We start from the raw sequence: 25,692 nt of genomic DNA on the forward strand, positions 1-25,692 counted from the left end.
ATAAAGCAATGAATTGAGGATGGCAGATATGAAAAATGTAAGAGGAAATAAAAATACATTTTAAATATAAAATAAAAATATTAGAATAAAATAATAAAAGTAAAACTCAAAGAGGTTGGGCATGGTGATGCCTTCCTTTAGTCTCAGTACTGGGAAGCAAAAGTAGGTAGATGTCTGTGAGTTCAGACCAGTCTAATATATACAGTGAATTACAGGACTGCTAAAACATGACAAACAACAAAGAAACAGGCCAGACAATCCAAATTCCAATGCCCTAATAAGCTAACAGGGAAAAGCTAGCTATGGCAAAGTATTCCTGTAACATAGGGTTTAGAAGGAAGCAGAAAGATGATATAGCCACAAAACAACAACAATAAAAAACAAAAACAAAAAAAACCCCAAACAACCAGCCTTATCTGGAACCATCCCATGTTCCACTGCAAGGCTATCTCAAAATACCAATATACAGGCTGATGAGATGGTGTAGTGAGTAAATATGCTAGCTGAAAAGTATGATGATTTGAGATTTGAACTACGGCACACATGGTACAAAAGAACTACCACTTTCCCCCGTAAACAAAATCTATAAACATAGGGTGTAGCTCAACTACAGAAATGCTGAACGAGCTTGCCATCGTGGCACACACCTTAAATTTCAACACTTGAGAGGCAAAGGAAGTTGGAATATTTTAGTTCAAGCTAAGCAGATCTACATAAGGAAGTTTTAGGTCAGGAAGTGCTACACAGTGAAACTGTGCCTCAAAACAAAACAACAAAAAACTCCACTATAAAGAAATGCTGGATAGGGCTAGGCAGTGGTGGCATATGCCTTTAATCCCAGTATTGGGGACAATGGATCTCTTTGAGTTATAGGTGAGTCTGGTCTAGAGAGCTAGTTTCAGGACAACACAGGCTGTTACATAGAAAATCCATCTCAAAAACAAAAACAAATTATATAAAAAAATTGGATAAACCCTTTTCTGCAGTATTGGAATGGTACAAAAATGATTTGTATTCAAATGTTTACAAGATCCTCTTTGTTGTCTTTGTAAACATTTTGTGAATGTCATCATTCATAATGAAAATCTTGTTCCTTCACTCTTAACTTTATACCACCTTCATCTTTTATTCAAATTCACACACATTAATACCTAAAATGTACTTTACAAGTACCATTTATTAACTAAAAAAGTAGATTTAATACTTCAAGCATTGAAGTTCTCAAAAATATCAAGTCACAAAATATAGCATTTTGCTATACTTTTTATTTTAGTAAAATGAGAGTAAAGTAGGCACATGCAGTGCTAGTATCTAATGCTAATAAGATAAAGCAATTACTAACTTTACAGTGACTCAAAGCTCCATGTTTACATTCAGCAAGTCAAATCTATTATTTACTAAAAATATTACTGGCTAAAAATTGAATGTAAAAAGTCACTGCTTATGGCAGCACAAAGATATAACCACATGTTTGAAAATTACAAATATGCCAGACAGTTACAATGCTAAGCCAAACAGACCATGTTAATAAGGTAAATTCAGACACAGTTTGAGAAAATAATGAGTTTTCATTAGTATCTTAAATATATTAAACCTTGGCAAGTCAAATTTTCAATATTCCAGTTGCCTCTCATTTTGTCATAAAAGCATATCTATAACACCAATCTGAGTTAGATTAATTTGACTCAAGCATAGTAGAACTTAATATTAAATCTCACACTACCCCAAAATATACTATTTCACACACATTGACAATCAACATTCAAATGCCAGTGTTTTTATATTGTCTTTTGGTCAAGTTTCTTTAAGCTTTCAAAGAATCACTTTTAGGCTTACAAAAATAAATATCTGTCAAAATGTTCAATAAATATTACACAAGCTAGCAACAAAATAGTCTGTTTTGTGCAAATAGTTTATCTTAAACTAACATTACTTGGTCCCAAGTTTTTGAACCAAGTTACTGAAACACTGTAGTTTTCAGTCAGAAACCTCCAATTGGAACCTTAAAGACTTGTACAGATTATACATATATAAAATTCTTTTCATGTGCAATAAAATAAGTGCTTTGTAGAAAGTTGTGGGCAATGTACAGTCTAAACCTCTATTAATTGAAATAGCACCATAACAAAGAACCTTAATAATACTGTCAAGTACACCTACTTTAGTAGTTTTAATACAAGGCACAATACACTTGAAAATCTATTGCACTTTTAGAAAAAAACTGTCAACTCACGACAATCTCAATTGTTTTTTAAAGTTACTGTATCCTATCCAGAAAAAAATCTCAAAGAAAGAGGCATTTTTAGTGATGAACAATCATTTTTGGCCGATTAAAATGACTATTATACAATGGAAACCTATACAACTAAAATACATGAAAACTGCACTGTACTGACCGCCATGAATAATTAGTACACATAGCCAACATGTAAGATACAGGATTACAATTTGCCATTCTTAGATTTATGAAGTCTTAGACAAATGTAAGCCATTTTACATTTTAACAAAGCTGTAACAGAAAAATTTGATATTTAATAATAAAAGCCTGCTGCTGTGCAATTCTTTCTGCTCATACTCTCTTGACCAAAAAACACAACACTAGCATGCATTAAAGACCAGAATTAGCAAGGCTGTAATGAGGTCTCATCCCTGTCAAAGTCAGTCATTCTTATATGTCATTTTTCTTTATGGCAGACACTAAATAAAAATAAACTTTATATCCCAAATTCTTACCAGATCTCGAAACTTTTCCTATAGGAGTATGCCACCATTAAGTTACCAAAACATTAAATAAGAAATCTCTGTTTTATCTGTATTGAGAATTTTAAGAAATATTAAGGTTATATTCATATATTCCATTTAAAAAATAGTTTTAAGGTTCTAAGTGCCAATCCAGGATAGAGTGAGCAAATCAGAACTTTAGTTTTGAATTGTCTGCCACATTACAAACTTTAAAAAAAGCTTCTACCATCAACTTTGCATACACCAAAATTTCTTATTCAGGCTATTGCCTAAATTCTTTCACCATCATATTTAGCAATGAACTGACTGATTCCTGTTAAAATATCTCACACTTGTGTGCCAAGGTTTGGTTGTAGCCCAAGTTCAATGAAATTTATTTTGTTAAAACAAATGTTATCTTGAAGATTACTGAGTCAACAGGACAACAAACAAATAAGTTGTTTAAAGTTAAAAAGTCACAGTACATTAACAAATTATTATTCGCAGTCACAAATTTTAAGTGCAGTTTAGGAGGAACCAAGTATGAAGGGAGTTTATCCAAGGTACAATAAATCTTTACATCAACTTTTGAACAGAGGTACAGGTTGTTGCTTTCATGTCTTGTGACTTTGAGCTCACATCAATTTTTAGAAGAATCACAGCTGGTAATGTACTGCAGGTTCTTGAAGCTACACAAACAGTCTGGCTAAGTTACATGTGGTTTCCATATTAGCTATATGAACAGTTGACTTAGGCACAAATTCAATTGCCCCACCAGTCAACAGTCTGGGAGTTGTAATTTCCTCCATATCCATCATTATTGTAGAAACCTCCATAGCCACCTATTGAGAAAAGAAAAATTAAGTTAACTACTATTATTATCTTTTTTTCAACAGGGTTCACTATACAGTATTAATTTCCCTTTAAAATTGCTTTGAAAAGATCAGTAAAGATCAAGAAACACAAACAAACATAAAAAACTCTTTTAAAACAAAAAATTAACATTACCTCCACCAAATCCTCTGTTGTTGTGACTATTACCACCACTTCGGCTGCTACTGGCACGATTACTATTAAACCCAGAATTTACAGAACCACTGCTCTGACGATAATCTCTGGCACCAAATCCTCCACTGAATCGGCTATTGTAAGGAAAAACATTATGTATGATATCCAATCAAAATGTCAATCCATGCTCAAACTTCCTATTTCATTTAGAAAACTTGCTTCCCGTTGGAAATTAACCTATATCTGTATCTCCAAAAACATCAGCAATGTAGAGCTGACACCTTGCACTGTAGCCTTTTCTACTTATTCTTTATCAAGGTATTTCTTAAAAACTATTTTAGGTTTGGGGATAGCAAATCTATAAAATAAAGCTTCATTTCCTGAAGACCATGAAAGTTAGTCCTCTGCTTCTACAAAAACCAGGTCCATATGTATACATAATAACAAACATGTAATAATTTAAAAATGAATAACTAAGATAACTTAGTTCTAAACAAATTGAAATAATAAAAAATTCAAACAATGTTTACCTTTTAGACCGTCCCCGACTGCTACCCTTGTAGTGGTGTTCATAGGCCATATTTTCCAACCAAGACGGCACTTCTTGTTTAGCCTCAACAAGGAGATCTAACAGATCTTTTGTAATGTTCAAATTCCTCTCATTGAAAAATGAGGTGGCAAGTCCTAAAAAGTTAAAGAAAAAAAAAAGGTTTCCCTAATTGCAATAATTTCACTATTGCTCTCTTTCCCATACAGTTAAGTAACATAACATGATATTCTGCAATATAACTAAATATATAAGTTGAAAGAAGTTTGTTAGGTGATAAAGTTTCTTTTTGTGTGTGTATGTTTTTTAAATTAAGACTGGGTATTTTTTCATAGCCGTGGTTTGGCACCTAGTATGTAGACCAGGTTGGCCTTAAATACACAGAGATATGCCTGACTTTTGCATCCTGACTGCTGGGATTAAAGGCACATGCCACTATACCCAGCTTTCAAGTTTCTTCTTTAAAAACTAATCAAGAATCTAGAATCTCTAACCTTTGAGTTTTTTTACACTGGCTTTGGAACCCAAGAATCCCTTGCCTCTGCTTTTCAAAGTACTGGTAAAAGACAGAGCAAGGCCATGATTTAAAAAAAAGTGTGGGGGGGGGGGGGGCTGGAAATTTAGCTCAGTGGTAGAGGTTACCTAGCAAAAGCAGGGCCCAGAGTTCAGTCCTCAGCTCCAGGAGGGTGGACGGGATGACAATGGATGAATGGACCTAATATAAATAAATAAACCTACCCTATTAAATCCTTTGTTAATATATCTATTTAAAGAAAAACGACTAATAAAATGGGTCCAAGCCTAATGATCTGAATTCAATCCCTGGAACCTACATAACAGAAAGAAAGAACTATCTCCCATAAGTTGGCCTCTGATCTTCACGACTGTACTGTGACATGTACACAGATACAGACACATAAATGTAAAGGGACTTAGTGATAAAGGACTTGAGACCCTATCTTCAGTCCCAAGACCTAGAGGAAGAAAAAATACTTTACCAAGGTTTCCTACACGTCCTGTACGGCCAATACGATGTACATATTCTTCAATATCACTTGGCAAATCAAAATTGATAACATGTTTCACATTTGAAATATCTAGACCTCTTGCTGCCACCTTAAAAAAAAAACTTATTAAAATAAAGCAACATTCAGATTTAATAGTAAAAAAATAATATAAAATTTACACACAGCTGTAGCCACTAGAATTGGCCTTCTCCCTGAGCGGAACTGGTGAAGAGCCTCCTCTCGATCTTTCTGTGATCTGTCTCCATGAATACTGGTACAAGCATATCCTTCTTGAAATAAGAAATTCTCCAAAGAATCAGCACCCTTTTTAGTCTCCACAAATACTAAAGTCAGTGAATCCTTCCCTGAAAAAGTAGATTTCATTTACTAAGACTTATTTATTTGATATCGCTGTGTATTGTAAAATTTAACAAGCGTAGTCATCTGGAAACGATTCCTTGATGAGAGGTTATGCATCCACACATATTATACAAAGCACACATGCTGGACAGGAGGATCTTCAAGGTGCAGTGAATAGTGTAGCTGAATTTTCAAGTTCCAGGTTTAGATAGAGATTGCCTCAGAAAATAAAGAGGAAATCCTCCACATGGAAGAACACACATACACAAACATACAGAAAAAGTGAGGCTATAAAGACTGGAAACTAAGAGGACACAAATCTAGATATTTTCATTTTATTAGAGTAATAGTCCTAATTTTACCTGTTGCATTTAAAAGATCAAGTAAAAATGACCGTTTGTCTAGTTCTTCGACCCAAACTACTTTCTGTGTGATGTTCTCAGAAGTAGAGCCTACCCTGCCTACAGCCAGAAAGATATATTCATCTAAAAAGTCACGAGCAAGCATCTGAAAATAAAAAGAAAAATGTAAGTTCTTGAATTTAAATTCTTTAATATATAAATCACCATCATTTATTTATTTAAAAATAAAATTCTAACAAACAATACCTGTATTTCCTTAGGAAAAGTAGCGCTAAACATCATAGTGTGACGAATGCCTTTTGGTGGCATAGTGTCCTGTTCAACTATACGACGTATCTGAGGTTCAAATCCCATATCTAGCATCCTATCAGCTTCATCCAACACTAAGTATCTATTGACAAAAAATAGTTATGCTGAGAAGGCCACTGACTACATTAAACTATTGAGTAAATTATTCTCACAATTAATATAACATCTCAGGTCTTAAACATAGCAGTTTTCAATTTAAATATTAAGCACTATTTGTTAAAATGAACCTCAGTCAAAAGGGGAAAAATGAAAGAGAAGAAAAAAGGAGGAACAGAAAGTCAATTTCATTTGTTCAATCTTGTGATTTTGAAAAGTGACACACAAACAAACATTAAATCTATAACAAAATACAAGTAGAGGAATGGTAACATACATCTATTATTCCTAGAACTGAGATAAGAGCTGAGGCTAGAGAATTATACTGAGTTTTAGCCTGGGCCTGAGTGAGATCCTACATTATAAAACTAGTAATATTACTAAGTCTTACATAATGGATGAGTAAAATCACTATACTTCAACATTTACATGCAAGAATTTAAAAAGTCGTACATAGGAACCTTATTTCTTTTATCAAAATTAACATACTTGCAGAAGTCTAATCCAATTTTTCCTCTTTCCATCATATCCACTAGACGTCCTGGAGTGGCAACTAACAAATGGCATCCACGTTCTAAGTCCCGAATCTGCTGAACAGTATCAGCACCACCATACACTACACAAGGACGGACCCTAGACCGGTATGAAAACTATATACAAAAAATTATTAGTCACAGAAACAATGAAATTAAGAAGAAAATTAAATCACTAAAGCTATGCTTACTTTTCTGGCTTCCTCATAGATTTGTACAGCCAATTCTCTTGTTGGGGCTAATACCAAGGAGATTGGATACTGTTTGCGGCGACCATATCTTCCATTTTCCTAAGAGTCAAGTATAATTTTAGAGTCTAAGATCCAAAATTTTACCTTTCTAAAAAATTTTTTCTGTGTATGAATGTTTTCTCTACATATATGTATATGTATATGTCTTGTGTGAGTACCTGATGTCTATTAAAGACAAAAGAACATAAACTGGAGTTATAGTCATTTGTGAGGAGCCAAGCACATACTCTTAACCAATGAGCCATCTCTCCACCCATTACTTACTTATTTTTAAAGTTTATAGTGTCATTTGTAATTTAAGAATTACTTGAAAATAAAGTACACCTGGCAGCTCATAAATGTTTCCTATCTCAATCCAATGCCCTCTTCTCCCTTTTGAGGGTACTGTATGCACATCCTTCATAGACATATGCAAACAAAACACCTCATATACAAAAATAAAAATATCTTTATTTCTCCTAACAAAAATTTAAAGACTGTCACCTTCATAGCCTTCAAAGCCTCTCCTGGACCATCTGTATATATCTGACTGAGAATAGGTAGTAGAAATGCAGCCGTTTTCCCAGAACCTGTTCAGAAAATATTGTATTATTAATTTTGAATATTTAAGACAAGCTAAAGTACTAGGCATACTGGCTCATGCCTACATTCTCAGCAAGTGGTATACAGAGTCAGAATAATAATTTAATGTCAGTCTCATCTACATAGTGATTTTAAGGCAACACTGGACTACCTAAAGCCCTCTCAAAAGCCTATCAAGACACTCTAGAAGCAAGCAGATCTCTACGAATAAGGTCATCCTTGTTGACACAGTAAGACCTTGTGTCAAACAACAAAACCAAGCAAGTAATCATTTTAATGAAAATTTGTCTTATTTTTCAATTGGCTTACCTATACAGCCACAACCACAACGAATAGTTATCTAAATAAAGCAATAAGGAATAACTTTTTGGGGATGTGGAATGTGGGGAGCTGCTCTCTCTACACAGTCCTAGATGTCCTGAAACATTATATATACCAGGCTGACTGGCCTTATATTCACAGAGATCTACCTTGCTAGGATTAAAGGGAAGCAAAACTTTTGGGGTGGCATTTTTAAGACTATTTCTAAATGTAACAGTACTGGTTGTCTTGAAACTCATAACCAATTGCCTCTGCCTTCCAAGGGATGGGATTAAAGGTTTATGCCACCACTGCCTTTAAAAAAAAAAATTTTTTTTAAAGGATCAAGTGCTAAACTAAACTAAATAAATAAATGATTAGCTTTTAAAAAACATCACAGTGGGGACTGGAGAGATGGCTCAGCAGTTAAAAGCACTGACTGCTCTTCCAGAGGTCCTGGGTTCAATTCTCAGTAACCACATGGTGGCTCATAACCATCTATAGTGAGATCTGGTGCCCTCTTCTGTTCTGTCATTAAAGGTGTACATGCAGATAGATAACAAAAAAACTCAAGAATGTCTTATCTCTAGTTAAATATGATGCAATTTTATTTAAAAAATATATCACAGTTGGGCAGCAGGAGCACACACCTATAATCCCAACACTCAAGAGGCAGAGGTGGGCAGATCTCTGTGAGTTCGAGGCCACCCTGGGCTACAGAATGAGTTATAGGACAGGCCCCAAAGGTATTGAGAAATATTCTGCCTCAAAAACAAGCAAACAAACAAACAAAAAACACAAAAAAAAACAAAACAAACATATCTATCAGATAACTTCAAATATGTCAAGATATAAATACTTGTATATACAAGTACACAGAAAATTTTGCTATTTCTATCTCAGGTGGTATCATTTTCTGATAGAGGACAACATCCAATATGCTTCCTCAATACCCAATAAGAAATGGGGTACCTTCTTAAGACATGTTTTTGTAACTTAAATTTCTTTTTAAATTGTTAATTTTGTATTTATTCTAACATTTAGCTCTTTTCCCGATACAACATTAGAAGGTTGACAACTAGATACAAGTTCCTAAATGTACCTTAAAAATACACCAATAAAAATCTGTGGCATCCTTAAACTTACATAATAATAAGTGCTTAATCACAGGGGAGTGGAACTTTTTTAAAGGATTACAAGGTTATGCAAGGCCGGGCGGTGGTGGCGCACGCCTTTAATCCCAGCACTCGAAGGCAGAGGCAGGCAGATCTCTGTGAGTTTGAGACCAGCCTGGTCTACAAGAGCTAGTTCCAGGGCAGGCTCCAAAGCCACAGAGAAATCCTGTCTCAAAAAACAAAACAAACAAACAAAATCAAAACAAACAAACAAGGTTATGCAAGATGTTGTGTTACTGAGATGGGATTTAAGATTTCAAAAGCCTATGCTAGGCTATTTCTCTCTGCTTTTGGACAGGATGTAGCAGCTCCCAATAACCTCTCCTGCAAGATGCCTCCACATCTACCATCATACTTGTTGCCTTAATGGACTAAGTAAGATTCACACTGTAAGTAAGTGATGGGTGTCTTTTCACAGCAATAGAAAAGTGACCAAGACCCAAAAGATGTACAGTTCCTAGCTATTTTTATCTATCCCGTACTTTAATATAGGACTTACCACTTTTAAAAGAATCCCGGAATTAAAGGCTTTTTGTTCTTAACAAAATAATCTTACCTGTTTGAGCACAAGCCATTAAGTCTCTTTTTTCTTTAATAATAGGAATAGCATGTTTTTGCACTGGAGTAGGACGAGTGTAACGTGTTAGTTCAATGTTCCCCATGATAATTTCTCCCATCTCAACATCACTGAACTGTCAAAGAAAGTACACCAAGCAAGTAACATAAAAACACAAACTGGTTATTTGTTATGCTAATAAAGGGTAAATACTGTGTCCAGTTTAGAGTTGTTTTGATTTTTTTTCTTTTCTTTTTTTTTTTTAGTTTTTCGAGACAGGGTTTCTCTATGGTTTTGGAGCCTGTCCTAGAACTAGCTCTTGTAGACCAGGCTGGTCTTGAACTCCCAGAGATCCGCCTGCCTCTGCCTCCCCAGTGCTGGGATTAAAGGCGTGCGCCACCACCGCCCGGCTGAGTTGTTTTGATTCTTAATTAATAGTATGTTTCTAAGAAACAGATTCTGTCACTGAGAAAAACTATGTTTCTTGATGTCTGATACATTTCCTCTATCAATAGTACTTATAATAGTAACTATTATGACATTATTATATGAGTTATCTAAGAGTCAGACAAAGGTCCTATAGAAATTGTTTAGCACTCACTGTTCTTGCAGAGGACCTGGGATCATTCCCAGAACAGACACAATGCCTCATAACCATCTATAACTTCAGTTCCAGGGATCAAATGCTTTTTGCTTGCCACCAACCCCAGGCACACACATGGCAGAAATACACATACAGGCAAAATATTTAAATACATAAGCTACTTTTTAAAGTATATGCCTCAAATCTCAGCACTTGGGAATCTGAGACAAAAGCATTTTGTTTCCAGGAGAGCCAAGGCTACACAGTGAGGCCCTGTCTTAGAAAAAAAAAAAAAAAAGGAACTGCAGAATACAAGTAATCTAAAAGAGAAAATTGGGGATAACTGGGCTTCTTACGAAGTGGGGGAATACAGAAGAAAAGTAAAGTCACAAGGTAACATAGTAACAATCTACAAGAAAAAAACCATAAAGCAACTAATTCGGTGTATAAATATGCGTAAGTTTTAATTTATTCTTCTCATCCAAAGATCTCCGAGATAAAGACCACCTAACAAGAGCCTGTCCTCTGCCCTGACTTTTTTCTTTCTGTTTCCTTCAAAAACACCAAACCCAAACAAACAAAAAAACAGAACCACAATAACCAGAGATTAACAGAAATGGGTTAATCAAGATGTGAGAGTTAGCCAGTAAGAGGCTAGAACTCATGGGCCAAGCAGTGTTTAAAAGAATACAGTTTCCATGTAATTATTTCAGGGCATAAGCTAGACAGGCGTGCGGCAGCCGGGCAGCAGGAAAGCAGGCCCGCAGCTCTTCACTACACCAGACCCGAGAAACTCTCTTTTCAGTTTGTTGGCATGGTCTGTACAAAAGCCACTCAAAACACACAGCCTACTGGTATTCCCCTTAGTTGCGCCAAAGAGGTGGACGCTAAGTCTCTACTGCTGAAAACACCATGCACTTCAGACCAAGTTTCTGAGAACCCTGAGCTGTAATTTTCTCCTCCCTGAGGAGGAGCTTTTTTTTTTATGATACTAGAAGGCACCATGCAAGGTTCCTGAGAAGGGTAGCAATCAACAATCCCACCCCAATTATGATGCCTATGAACCACACCAATGACTAGCATGGCACAATAACCCTATTGAGTCCAATACTGGCATGCATATTTTGGTTCTATAATTAGACTTAAGACTGAAGACTGAAGAGAGAACCCAAGCCTGGTAATGAAATTCTACCTAACTAATCAGTCCTAGAGAAATCATAGTTATTGGAGGAGACACTACAACCACTACTTTACTGAACCACAATACCTAAAAATAAATCTGGAAATATTTACACTTACACCTACAAGATATAGACTCCACCCCTCACCAAAGAAACTTCTATTTGCAACAGATGGTGACTCCTATAGGAAACCAAATTTAATCCAAATGCAGTGTTGTGGAGACCAGTTCTAATGGATACATTTACAAGACTCAGGCACTCAAGAGCTCAGAAAACACTGCTTAAGATGGGGCATAAATTGAAAGAGTCAGAGGATCAGGAAGTTTGTTGTGAGATTTGTCTCCTAGGAATGTCAGAAGATACACCAGTCAAGTCTCACCAACATGACTGCCTAAACAGAAACTCAACAATGACACCATACTAAATTGGAAGGAGAAAAGCCCACAAAACCTTAACTCTACACAAAGTACTACAGGGAACTGAGTAAAGATGGGAGTAGGAGAAGTGGGAAAGTGAACATCAACCGGTTGTCCAATGTTAAACAGTTAGCATTGAAAACTTGTAATAACTAATAATATGAACTCAAAAGGTAATATTTAGCAATATATATATGTATATACATATATTCATGCAGTAACAATGAAAAAAGAAGCCACAGATTTTAAGGAGTATAGGGTTTGGAGTGAGGAAAGGGAAGAAACTATAATTTCAAGAATAAACCAAGGAGCCAGGCGGTGGTGGCACACGCCTTTAATCCCAGCACTCGGGAGGCAGAGGCAGGCGGATCTCTGTGAGTTCGAGACCAGCCTGGTCTACAAGAGCTAGTTCCAGGACAGACTCCAAAGCCACAGAGAAACCCTGTCTCAAAAAAAAAAAAAAAAAACAAACAAACAAACAAAGAATAAACCAAGGTCAAACAAGGACTGCTGAGAACAGTCAGCAGGTAAAAGTACTTGCTGCCATCCAAGTTTTAAAAAGCTACTCCCAGAAGTTGTCCTCTGATCTGTACATGTATTTGCTGTGACTATTACATACTTTGAACAAATATAAAATTAACAGTCAAACAAAAGAACTTACATTTTCAATATGAGGAGGACAGTTACTTCCAGTTGCCTCTACTGGTATATCGTCATATTTCTCAAAGTTAATCCCAGTGTTTCCACCAGAAAAAAGTTCTCTGAAATCAGATGATTATTATATATTTAAAAAAGTGTTAGGATTAAAACTATGGGTTTCAATACCAAGTATTATTAGCTAATTTAATTATTTCTGTAATTTTATTTTTCATTTTGTATATGTATGTGTGTTTCTGTGTAGGCACATACACATGACTCAAATGCCTGAAGCCAGAGGCACTGGATACCCTGTGACAGAAGGTACAAGAAATTGTGAGTTGTCTGATATGGGTGTTAGGAATCAAACTCAGGTCCTCTGCGAGAAACACACATTTTACTCTCTGAACATTTTTTCAACCTCATATTAAATATTTTTTAAATTTGTTCTTGTTTTGAGACAGAGATCACAAAAAGTCATGCTTGTATATACCAGGCACAAATATATCTAACATTTTAAAAACTTACTGCTCTAAGCGTTCACTTGGTGGAAGTGGTTTTGACCAATCATCTTCATCTGTTTTGTCACCCCAACGACTATGAACACTTCTTTCAAATTTGCCATATCCAGTTCGATCACGACCTCCAATACCATCATAGTCACTTCGACCATGATCATCAAACCTGAGGAACAAAATAATTAGACTGTATCACTAAAAATATCATTCTTCTAGAGTATTAGTTTAACTGAATGCAACAAATACATCAACAATTTAACCCTGATCCATTTACCAAACAACATCTTTTAAATACCTTCTTACAGACAGCAGATTGGCCTCAGCTTTGCAGACCCTTTTACCTCTGCCTCACATATGTTCAGCTGAAAGATTTGCACCATGCTCCTGTGATGGTCATGAACAACATCTGGAACTAACTAAAAGATGCTAGGCACATCTGTGAGGAATTTTTAGTTAAATAAATCATGTGAAGTTTGAAGACCACCTTTAATCTGGGCCTATATAAAGGACAAGGAAGTAAGTTTTTGCTCTTTGCCTTCTAGGCCTTGCTTCATTGTATTAGTGCCTACTTCAAGATTCTTACATTTGCTAAGACCATCTGAGACATCTAGTTTCAAGTAGTAAAACAACTTTTGGGGACTTTCTGCTTGGAGACAACCATTGTTAGACTATTTGGACCAAATACTGTGTCAAAAAAACAAAAATCAAAACACAACAACAAAATCTTTTTTTTTTTAATTTACTTATTACAAATACAACATTCTGTCTCCATGTATTCCAGAATAGAGCATCAGATCTCATTATAAATGGCGGTGAGTCACCATTTGTTGCTGGGAACTCAAGACACCTGGAAAAAGCAGTCAATGCTCTTAACCTCTAAGCTATCTCTCCAACCCCAGAATAAAGATTCTTAACCAGCACTTTATATACACCAGTAAAGAATTTACCTTCCCCTGGATCCAATTCCACGGTCACTGAAATAACTGGGCTTTCCTCTGGAATCACGGGATCCAAAACTGCTGTAGGCATCTTTATCTTTACAACTCCACCCAGAACTGTCTTTATCATAGACTCCTTAGGAAAATAAAACAAAAAACAATCAACAAATTAGTCTCTTCCAAAATACTGTAAGAATTTCAACAGTTTTTGTTTGTTTGTTTGTTTTTTGAGACAGGGTTTCTCTGTAGCTTTGGAGCCCGTCCTGGCGAGGCTCTTAGACCAGGCTGGTCTCAAACTCAGAGATCCACCTGTCTCTGCTTCCCAAGCGCTGGGATTAAAGGCGTGAGCCACCACCGCCTGGCTCAAATTTTTTAATACTTTAGCAATCATAAAAAATTACAGTAAGAAGTACCTTGTACTGTGATAATGTGCTGCCAAGTGTGTTAAAAAATGCTTTTATCACCTACTACTTGTGATACTGAGATTGAAGTCACTCTGAGATATATAGTAAGAGCCTGTCTACAACCAAAAGAGGAGCTATAGATGTAGCTCAGTTGCAGACTCTTTGAAGCAAGTATAAAAGAAACCCTAGATCCAATCTTGATAAAGTATTATTACATTTAGATTTCCCTGAGGATGTAAGTTCAGATTATGCCTAGAATGATCAAGGTTCTGGGTTCAAAACTCATTAGCATTATAGAAAAGAAAAACAGCAGCTAAGAGAAATAATCAGCTTTTGAATGTTATCATTATATTAGCATCACTACAGGTTAAATTTACTTTATTAGTCTGTATAATACAGAGACATCAAACACAAGTTACCATGGGTTAGTTTGGTTTGCTAATGTAAACTAACTTAGTAAGATCCCTATCTGCCATTCGTGAAACTCTGGGTTCAATTCCTAGACATAAAACTACCTGTAATAACAAATCTGTAACTTCTCAGCACTTGTGAAGAAGAGGCAGGAGGATCGCTGCAAATTTGTTGCCAATCTGGTTAACAAAACAGGAAGATTGCTCAAAACAAAACTCCAACCTACTTACAATAAAACTCTAAAATGAGAGGTATTACAGACTATGTTAGCTTCTTCTTCTTTTTTTCCAAGACAGACTTTCTGTTTAACAGTCCAGACTGTCCTGGAACTCTCTATGCAGACCAGGCAGGTTTCAACTATGTTAGCTTCTTAGCTATATCTCATCATACATAATTACATGACAAATACTGCTTAAGTTGTTTTATGTATATAATACTTGGCATCAACATTTTTTTTTCTTTCTGAATCTAAGTCTGTGTTCACATGGTCTAGGGTAGCCTCAGTTCAATATGTCACTGAGGCTGGCTTTGAAATTCTCATCTTCCAGCCTCTACCTCAAGATGAAGGTCACATTCAGTTTGATCCATAATTTGTATGTAGAAAGACTCCAAAGATCCATTAGAAAGATATTTAAATTCATTTTAATAATTGTTTGATATTTAGAAGTTAAGTTATCTATCTGCTACTATATGTAAAAATTTTGAACACACAGTTGACTAAAGTTTTATAGCAAAGGAAAAAAGGGCTCTAAGAGTACTTGCCCAGAAAGTGCAGTCATTCCCTAGAAAACACCCACCACTATCCACACACCTAACTACAATCAGGTAGCTAAAGATTTCTTCTATCAATTTAAGTCCTTAAATACTGTCACTTCTTTTGAAGAACTTCTGAAATGTAATTCCAAGCATACATCTTAGCATATACACAGTGGATGTTATTGGCGGGGAAAAAAATGAATGGTATGCCACTATATGCATTTCTCAGTGTTTTATCTCTCAAACCTCCACCTCTGTATTACATCTTCCCTTATAGTTTTCTTTTCTTAAAAAAAAATTCAGATTACTGGGTGAAGAAATATTCAAAATATCACCCACAAAAATATTTTCAATCTATACTCCAATATTACAAAACTACTAGGACATACAATGTTTTAATTAATTTATTTTTATTTTATGAGTGTTTTACCTATAAGTGTATATGTATACCATATGTGTGTCTCATCATAGAATTCATAAAAAGGGTATTAGATCACGTGGAACTGGAAGTGGAGACAGCTGTGAGCCACCATTTGAGTGCTAGGACTCATTTCAGTGTTGATGGTTCTTTGTTCTTAACCACGAATCCATCTTTCCAGTACCTCTAAATTTTTCACTATAGAAGTTAGGTATAGACATAGAATTCTTACACCACATAGCATTCAAAATACCTTTTCAAAGAGAGGCTGTGTTGGTAGAAATTTATATTAGTAAAGTAAACTATATAATATAAAACATATTCTTAGTCTAATAATCAGTCTTTAGTCATACTGTCAAATTAACAAGAAAATGTCCATTATTTCACATTTGTAAAGTTATAAAATGCTAAAGATACATAGTATTAGGGTTTTTTTGTTTTGTTTGAGACAGGGTTTCTCTGTAGCTTTGGAGCCTATCCTGGAACTAGCTCTTGTAGACCAGGCTGGCTTTGAACTCAGAGATCTGCCTGCCTCTGCCTCCCGAGTGCTGGGATTAAAGCATGTGTCACCATCACCCGGCTAGTTGTTGTTGTTGTTGTTCTTCTTTTTTAAAAAAAGACTTATTTATTTATTATATATTTATTTATTATGTATGCTCTGCCTGCAGAGCAGAAGATGGCACCAGATCTCATTACAGTTGGTTGTAAGCCACCATATCGTTGCTGAGAATTGAAATCATGACCTTTGGAAGAGCAGCCAGTGTTTTAACCACTGAGTCATCTCTATAACCCAATATTAGTTCTTAAAAACAGAACAAACATAAAAAGGAAAATAGTTTTTCTTTATTTCGTATGAGATGTATATACCACAGACCAGAGTATAAGCACCAGTTGATTTTTGCTGCTGAACCATCTTACTGGCTTCAAGCTCTAACTTCTTTGTTTGTGGTTTTGAGACAGGGTTTCTCTGTGTAACAGCTCTGGCTGTCCTGGAATTCTCTATGTAGACCAGGTTAACCTCAAACTCAGCCATTTGCCTGCCTCTGCTTCCTACTAGGATTAAGTTGTATCCACCACCACATACCTAAAATCTCACTTCTAAAAATCAAAAGTTAATCTACAAATTTGCTACAACATACCTTTAGACGTATCTCTGTTCCTTAAATGAGGAGGTACATAGCGCCCTTCTAAAAAGGAAAATGTAAAACTGTAACACTGTTTTTTTCCAGAAAGTAGTTTTTATCAAATTGTCAAGGACCAGGATTCATGCTTTTTTTCCCCATCAAAAATTATTGTCTCCTATTAGAAAATATACAAAAGCCAGAACTTAATGGATGAAATTAACATTTCAATTTGAAGGTTTATAAATAGTCAAAATCATAGCCTAGGGTTGAGAAAAGCAACCAACCAATGAAGAGGATGACAACCATTATCTGATGGACTACATTATATATTCATCCTGTTTTTAAGGTAAATACTTAAACTCCATTTACAAAATGAACCTGATAATAGTTTTAAATGGTAACTATGGTTTGACATGAACCAGACTAAAGACCTAAAGTATATCAACTATTAACTGCTGCCAAATAATCACCACCTTCCAGTCAACTCCAAATACATCTTCAAAAGCATGCCCTCTTCTTCTTGTTCTTCTTCTTCTTCTTTTTTTTTTTTTAGACAGGGATTTCTCTGAGTAGCTTTGGAGTCTATCCTGGAACTTGTTCTGTAGACCTGTTTTTAGTAAAGTCGTGGTCTTAGAATCTCCTCCATTAATTATGATTTTTCTAGGAATGATTAATTAGCTAGAATTTCAAGAAATATTTAATGGAGGCTGGCTTGCAGTTTTAGAGGTTCAGTCCATTATCATCATGTTGGAGAGCATGGTGGCATGCAGGCAGACATGGTGCTGGAGAGGTACTGGAGATTTCAACATATGGATCCACAGGTAGCAGAAGTGAAAGTTATACTAGACCTTGTTTTAGCATCTGAGACCTCAAAGCTCACCCTGAAGGGAACACATCCTAATAGGGACACTCCCTATGAATCTATGTGGACCATATTTCAAACCACTATAGAAATCAAATACAAAAACCTTTTCAAATGGAGGGTGTGTTAGCCAGGCAGCGATGGCACACACCTTTAATCCCGTCACTGGAGAGACAGAGACAGGTGGATCTCTATGAGCTTGATGCCAGCCTGGTCTACAGAGTAGTGCGTTCCAGAACAGCCAAGGCTACACAGAGAAAGCATGTCGTGAAAGAGAGGGGAAAAAATTAGCTGTTATAAACCCAAAAGAACTTTTATCTTTTTCTGATTTTCGAAACAGGGTTTCTCTGTGTAACAGTCTCAGCTGTCCTGGATCTTGCTCTGTAGACCAGGTTGGCCTCGAACTCAGAGATCCACTTGCCTCTGCCTCCCAAGTGCTGGGATTAAGGGTGCATCACAACCACCCAGCAAGAACCTCCATCTTTACCATATGCCATGGTAGTACCAAAAAAATTGAGAATAAATTAATGTTAAAGGAACACACTCCATGCTAGGAAAAGCATGACAGCTAGGGAGACAAAATGACCTTGAGAAAAAATGACCAATACCCAAACAACCAGCTCCACTGCCTTTTTCTTAATATTTTAGTGCCACTAACCTCCACCTCTATAATTCTATCTAGTTCCCTTCTCTAAAAAATATTTCAAATTACTATTTAAACAAAATTTCCAAAGTATCACCCCCAAAAATATTTTAAATTTTAAATCTATACTCCCATATCACAAAACTACTAAGACATATATGGTTTAATCCATTTATTTTATGTCTGAGTGTTTTGCCTAATTTTTTTATGTCTTTGAGTGTATGTATACCATGTTGTGCCTAGCCAACAGAGTTCATAAAAAGGGTGTCAGATTCCGTGGAACTACAGGTGCAGAAAAAGCAGCTCTCGTCTGACTCCAGATAACAATGACAGTATTTTACATCACAAATCTCCCCTATCTGTCCAAACAACCATTATAAAATTTGTTTCTGTGAAATATCTTTAGTTGCTCAAAATGTAAATTGGGACAATGAAACTAGGTAAGCTGATAGGGATTTCTTCTCTGATACAGATATAAATAATTTGCATTGGTGTGGATTTTAAGGTCAATTTTGTTATATGTATATGTGTTTCTGCTCTTGATTAAGGGATTGTGATTGTGTAGTGCATTTAAAAATGTATAATTAGAAAATTTAGGTTGCTAATGGATAATCATTGATAATAGTAAAGCTTGTAGTCATGTTAGTTAGATTTTCTAGATATACAGAGATATATTTCAGTTAGATAGGCATTCTTCATATCTTTCAAAGACTGCAGAATATGGCATTTAATGTCTTAATAATTTAAGATTTTTCATGACAATGAGACACGTCTGCTCCTGGCAGCACCAATCTACTTCAAGAGGAAGATGGGCATCAAAGAGGATCCTTATGGAGTTGATTAGCTATTTGGGAAAGAAACTTCTCTTGCCTGGACTGTTATATAAACTGGACACAAAAAAACCACAGAAAGAGGACTGCTGAACTTGCCTAAAGGTGAGATGATCCTTCAAGGGTTCCTGATCTATGAAAGAGTCTGCAAGACATTGTGCAGGACACAGCAGAAAGTGACTGAACTGTCTCTGGAATTTCCTGCTTCATGGAAATGTCTGCTGGATACTATAGGCCTAAAGGCTGAAGATGGATGCCCCAAAGGTACAAAAGAACTTTGGGTTATTGTCCAGACAGTGAGATGTCTCTGTCATTTCTAGAGTTTTGGAAGTTGCTTATTTCTTGTTTACTTAGGTAGTATTATATCCTTCTGGAGTCTTTGATGGAGTTGCAGAATGGATATAGTTTTCCTTAGTTATGATAAAGATAAAATAGATATAAATATTGTAACTGTAATTCTTGCTTTATAACTGCTTTGTTATATGTAATTTTACTATGTTAAAGTTAAAGCCTTCCTCTTTGTTTAAACAGAAAAAGGGGAAATGATGGACGAGGGTCATCTGTCTATGTGTTGAGTTCATTGGTTAATAAAGAAACTGCCTTGGTGCATTGATAAGACAGAAAATTAGTTAGATGGAGTAAACAGAACAGGATGATGGGTGAAAGGCAATGAGACAGAGGCCATAGCTCTCCTCTCCAAGATGGACACAGGTTAAGATCCTTCCTGGTAAACCACCACCTCGTGGTGCTACACCAGTTATTAGAAATGGGTTAATTTAAGATGTGAGAGTTAGCCAATAAGAGGCTAGAGCTAATGGGCCAAGCAGTGTTTAAAAGAATACAGTGTCCGTGTAATTATTTTGGGTAAAGCTAGCTGGTGGCCGGGAGCTGGAAGGTGGAAAGTGCGGCCTGTTGCTCCTTACTACACTTTTCAGGGCTGATTATTTTTACAGTTCACCAGTTCTGTATAACTCTGAGTAATTTCTATACCATGTTATATGGATACGCGTGTTAATTCTGTAACAGTACCTCCTGTATTTGTTGAAACAGAAAATAAAAATTAAATCAAAACAGTTAACCAGAATGTTAGCAGTAATTCAGAAAAAAAAATCTATTATTTAAAATATTTTACTTACTGTTCTCAGTACTTCCACCTCCACTCTGATTATCCGAGGAGTTGAGATCAAGACCAGCAAACTGAAAAATAAATAGTTATGGTTCACAAGTTAGCAAATCAAACAAAAAGCAGGTTTCACAAGTTAACAAAAATAATATAAAATAGGTTAGATACCACCAAAAGTTACAAAACAGAAAATTTAAAACTCCAAGTCAGCTGAGTGGTGCTGTAGCACACGTTTAATGCCAGCACTTGGGAGGCAGAGGCAGGAGGACCACTCTGAGTTCAAGGCCAGCTTGGTCTACATTGTGAGTTACTATACCAGGCTACCCAGAGAAACCCTGTCTCAAAAATTAAAAACTCTAAGTATTATGCTGTAATATTTACTTAATTGCCTTTCAAACACTTAAGAGTGTTTTTAGGGACCTGGAGAGCTCAGTGGTTAAGAGTACCTAAAGCTCTTAAAGACCCAGGTTCAGTTCCCAGTACCCTAATTGTAATTCATAACCATCTGAAACTCCAGCCCCAGGGTTCTGATGCCCCATTTTGATTTCCTCAGGCTCCTGCATGTATTTAGTACACACAAACATATTGAATAAATACGTTGCAAGACAGGGTTTCTGTGTGTAACAGCCTTGGCTGTTCTGGAACTCACTCTGTAGATCAGGCTGGCCTTAAACTCACAGATATCTGTCGGACTCTGTCTCCTTAGAACTGGAATTAAAGGTGTGCACCATAACCACCTGGATGTATGTTGTTCTTGTATTTTTCTTTTTCGTTTCATAATAGATTTCTTTCTAAAGGGTAAAACACTCATCCAATTTAAATACAAGTCCAACAGAACCACTGTCAGTCATCCATGATGCAGTCTAGCATTCTCAGAGTTTTCCTGATGAGGAAGAAGGCTCTGAAACTTTATTATATACATCCTTCTTATCTGCAATGTAATCTACAATTTCTTGTGGACACATTAACTTCTCTGGATCTACATCAGGAATTTCAAATCCAAATTCATCTTCTATGGCCATAATAATCTCCACATGGGACAAACTGTCTAAGCTCAGGGCCCTCATAAAATTAAAATTTACCAAGAGTGTTTTGGGTCAATCTTGCTATAGAGTTTTAAGACATACAACACTCGGTCCTTAATTCACTCTAACATCAAAGGGGTTCGCCACTGTACTGGCTGCACAAGTGTGTGACCCTTCCAGGCACCTGCATGAGGGCGAGGGTGGGCTACAGAGCCCTGGACCTCCTCCAGGTTCCCTCAGGGCAGACCGTAGTGCTGAGTGGCTGGGGCAAAGCCTAGGCAGACAGAAAGGACACGCTAACCCAGAATGCACTGCCGTATGTTTTTTTTTTTTTAAAGTGCTTTTGGGGGCTGGAGAGATGGCTCAGCTGCTGCTCTTCCAGAAGCCCCATAGTTTTATTTCCAGAACCCATATAGCTACTCACAGCCATTTTTAACTCCAAACTCAGATGATTAAACCATACAATCCTAGTTTCCTAGGACATTCAAAGTACATGCCAGAAAAACACCCACACAAATAAAACAATAAATTCTGTAAGAGAAAATGCTTGCCAGGCAGTAGTGGCTCAGGCCTTTAATCCCAGTACTTGGGAGGCAGAGGCAGGCAGATCTCTGTAAATTCAAGGCCAGCATGGTATACAGACCTAGTGCCAAGACAGCTGCAAAGCTACAGAGAAACTCTATCTCCAAAAAAAAAAAAGAAGAAAAAAAAGAGAAAAGAAAAAAGAAAAAAAGGAGGGAGGGAAGGAGAGAAAGAAAGAGTGAGAGAATGCTTTTTAGGTAATGAGAATGAGGATTACTACCAAGTACACTACAAAGTGCAGGCAGAGGTGGGCACAATTTTAATCCTAGCACTCAGAAGGCAGAGGCAGGCAGATCGAGTGTGAGGCCATCCTGGTCTACAGAATGAGTTCCAGAGAAACTGGCTCAAAAACTCAAAAAAAAAAAAAGTAAGAAAAAGAAAAAAGAGGGGTGACTTACACACCACAAAGGGAATACCCTTCTTTTAACTTAATAATACATGTCAATGCAAGTAACAGAACATGGTATAAACAATAACTTAAGAAAAAGAGTTCAGAGTCGGGCGGTGGTGGCGCACGCCTTTAATCCCACCACTTGGGAGGCAGAGGCAGGTGGATTTCTCCGAGTTCGAGGCCAGCCTGGTCTACAAGAGCAAGTTCCAGGACAGGCTCCAAAATGCTACGAAGAAACCATGTCTCAAAAATCCAAAAAAAAAAAAGAAAGAAAGAAAGAAAGAAAGAAAGAAAGAAAGAAAGAAAGAAAGAAGGAGAATTCATTAGTTTAAAACAGATGAATTAGAAGCAAGAGAAAAACTCCTAAATCACCAAACTAAAAGTCAGTATCCTCAACAGATAAAGACTAGCCTGACACTGGGTTTTGATCCTACTGCATGTACTGGCTTTGTGGGAGCCTGGTCTGTTTGGATGTCCACCTTCCTGGGCCTGGACGGAGGGGGGAGGACCTTGGACTTTCCACAGGGCAGGGAACCCTGACTGCTCTTCAGACTGGAGAGGGAAGGGAAGGGGGATGGGGGAGCAGGAGGGAAACGGGAGGAGGTGGAAATTTTAAATTAAATAATAAAAAAAAAGACTAGCCTGATAGTGTTTTATCTTTAGATATACATAAAGGAAAAAGGGAATGGACTTCACAAAATTTTCTTCTGAGCTCTATACCTCCCCATGGTGTGGCATGCAATATGTACACTGACCATGAATAATAAAACTGTATCTTCATTTCTCAGTAACTCAAAATTTAGTGACGAGTAAGACTGAAGAGACAGCTAAGCAGTTAGAAACACTCTATACTCTTAAAGAAGACTTAAGCTCCATTAATCGAATCTGGGGCACCATCTCTGTAATTTCATTTCCAGAATATATGACAATTTCTTCGGGAGTTCAAGGGTAAACATGCACACACGTGATGCACAAACATAGGCGTAAACATGCATACACATAAGATAAATATCAAACTTTTTTTTAAAATTAGGCATATGTAAGTGCTAAGTTTTAACTTTAAGTTTTAAGGGAAAAAAAAATCTAAATGCATATATTAAGACATGATCCTGTAATTCCTTTATGACACAAAAGAGCTATTTCTATTTTGTGATAAATTCCTAAGCGTAAGAAATGTTAGCACACAGCAGAGTATGAATTTAATACTTGATACTTTTCAGGTATATCATCAAGACATAAGTTAGAGATGTTTGGTTACTGAGCTAACGAGTACATGTATACCTTTTCATCTGTACCCTTCTTATAAAGACAGAAGGCAAGACACTAAAATATAGGGTATTTTGTTTTGTAGTACATTCAAAGGCAATTTAGGCAAAGTTTCAGGTGTTCATTTCCCAAATTTAACGTTAACAAAAAATATTTCTTGAACATGTATGTCTCTGTACTGAGTTCAAATTAACCTCACTGATAATTAGTAAATTACTGTCAGCTGTGTTTGAAAATATTCTTTTAATCCCAATTACTTACAAGACTTCAGCTGAACACCACCGGACTACTTAGTTTTGATTCAAAATAAAAGGTAACAACTGTTCTGGGGCCCAAGTTTAAAAGAAAAGCAGTTGTTCAATCAGTATACAACTAGGCCTTATAATCACCACAAACGTTAAAAACTTTCTTTTAAGGTGGGAGGGCGTCAGGTTTTATCAGTTTAAACTGTTTAGGTAACCTAAGAGATGCTCTACCTATGGGACAGAAATTCAGTAGGAGAAATCAAGGAGGCTTTTTGATACAGTCCTCTCTGCCGTTCTAAACATATGACAAGGAACGGTATTCCGTGTAACGATGACTTTGATCGAAAATAATTTTCTACTAGCAAAAAGAAAATAAAACCTCTCTTCTGCCTAACAAAGACAACGCAATATTTAAGCACTTTATTGTCTGACCTCGGGAGTAAGCACTTGTAAGAAAAAAAAAATTAAACAAATAGCCCACCGGTCTCAATTATCTGCCTATCTTCATGCACCGACTGGGGGGGAAAAGGCTAAATTTTAATTATCTTTCAACAAAATCCAACCTCCACTGTTTGCAGGCCACTATCAAGAGAACTACACCACAGCCATTATTTAATCTCTTATGCTCTCATGTATTCCTTTCGGTTTTCCTGCGTCACAAGACTCAGCAAACGAGCGCCGTTTTGCCCACATATCAATCCGCGGGAAAGAGGCCGGGGAGGGTGGGAGCCTCGCGGAATAATATAAGAATCTAAATACGAGCCTTCTCCATCTCATGTAGTAATCCCCATTGGTCCGATACAATATTACAGCCCTGCGGCGCCTATGAATATTACAATAGGTGGCCGCCATTTCCTCCATTAAATTCCCCAAACCTCCAACCAAATTACGTGGCATCAGTACTTTTATCAATTTACAGACATTATTAGCTCACAAACATTAGGTATCAGGGCCACTCAATTTGAACACGTCTTCAAAGAAAGAATTATAGAGAAAAACAAGGTCCTTTTAACTCACTCACTGCCAAACACAAGCTGCAGAAACTTCCGTTCGCAAATACTAACGCCGCCATTACGCGAGGCCTTTGAACTAATTTGTAACGTCATTGTTATGGCCCTTTTCTCGCTCACGCCATTTTATCAGTTTAATTTCGTTTCTATCAGATTTTTAATCAGACGCCACAAGTCCAATACGGAGAAACCAAGCGAACGGAAACGGTTTTTTTCAGTACTGCGTCACAAGCAATGTCAGACCAGAGGAGAGAAAGGGGGAAGGGTGTCTCACATAGATTCAACTCACTTGCTGGTCCAGGTCGGCTGTATTTCCCACCACCACATGACTCATCGTTGAAAAAGAACTGAACACCCTACCACTCACGCAGTAGGTAACTTAACTATGACTTCGCTCGGTGAACTCAAACGTTTAAGTATACAGCTTACGCAGACACCCAAACGTTTGGGCGGCTTTACGCCAGCACGCAGGACGCACAGCTCTTTCGTCAGTCCGTACAACCAGGAAGCAGGTTTTTATTTC

General features: G+C 36.6%; 1 protein-coding gene across 3 annotated transcripts; it reads right to left on the reverse strand.

The window, feature by feature from the left end:
- Positions 1-1,245: 1,245 nt before the first annotated feature.
- Positions 1,246-25,692, reverse strand: LOC142842036 (ATP-dependent RNA helicase DDX3Y). 3 transcript variants are annotated; one of them, XM_075959016.1, is made up of 17 exons: positions 25,459-25,692; positions 20,664-20,724; positions 17,208-17,255; positions 14,089-14,215; positions 13,152-13,307; positions 12,649-12,748; positions 9,808-9,943; positions 7,678-7,763; positions 7,135-7,233; positions 6,900-7,060; positions 6,252-6,396; positions 6,006-6,150; positions 5,467-5,648; positions 4,919-4,991; positions 4,260-4,413; positions 3,730-3,863; positions 1,246-3,563 (listed from the first exon to the last, which is right to left on the reverse strand). In XM_075959016.1, exons 1-17 carry the CDS (start codon positions 25,501-25,503, stop codon positions 3,484-3,486), a joined length of 1,932 nt encoding a protein of 643 aa, XP_075815131.1. In that variant the 5' UTR covers positions 25,504-25,692; the 3' UTR covers positions 1,246-3,483. The 3 variants fall into 3 exon arrangements, with proteins under 3 accessions (XP_075815131.1, XP_075815130.1, XP_075815132.1); XM_075959015.1 differs by lacking the exon at positions 4,919-4,991 and adding an exon at positions 5,275-5,392; XM_075959017.1 differs by lacking the exons at positions 3,730-3,863; positions 4,919-4,991 and adding an exon at positions 5,275-5,392 and having other exon boundaries at positions 3,404-3,563.

The sequence above is a fragment of the Microtus pennsylvanicus genome, chromosome Y, assembly GCF_037038515.1.
Source record: "Microtus pennsylvanicus isolate mMicPen1 chromosome Y, mMicPen1.hap1, whole genome shotgun sequence".
NCBI lineage: Eukaryota > Metazoa > Chordata > Mammalia > Rodentia > Cricetidae > Microtus > Microtus pennsylvanicus.

Excerpts from the sequence above, each read along its gene's own strand:
- LOC142842036 (XM_075959015.1), bottom strand. The coding sequence starts at position 25,503 with ATGAGTCATGTGGTGGTGGGAAATACAGCCGACCTGGACCAGCAA. Across the intron at positions 9,944-12,648 it reads GTCCTCCTCATATTGAAAAT|TTCAGTGATGTTGAGATGGG; the intron begins GTAAGTTCTTTT and ends TTTCTTTGACAG. Across the intron at positions 4,414-5,274 it reads AGGACGTGTAGGAAACCTTG|GACTTGCCACCTCATTTTTC; the intron begins GTAAAGTATTTT and ends TTAACTTTTTAG.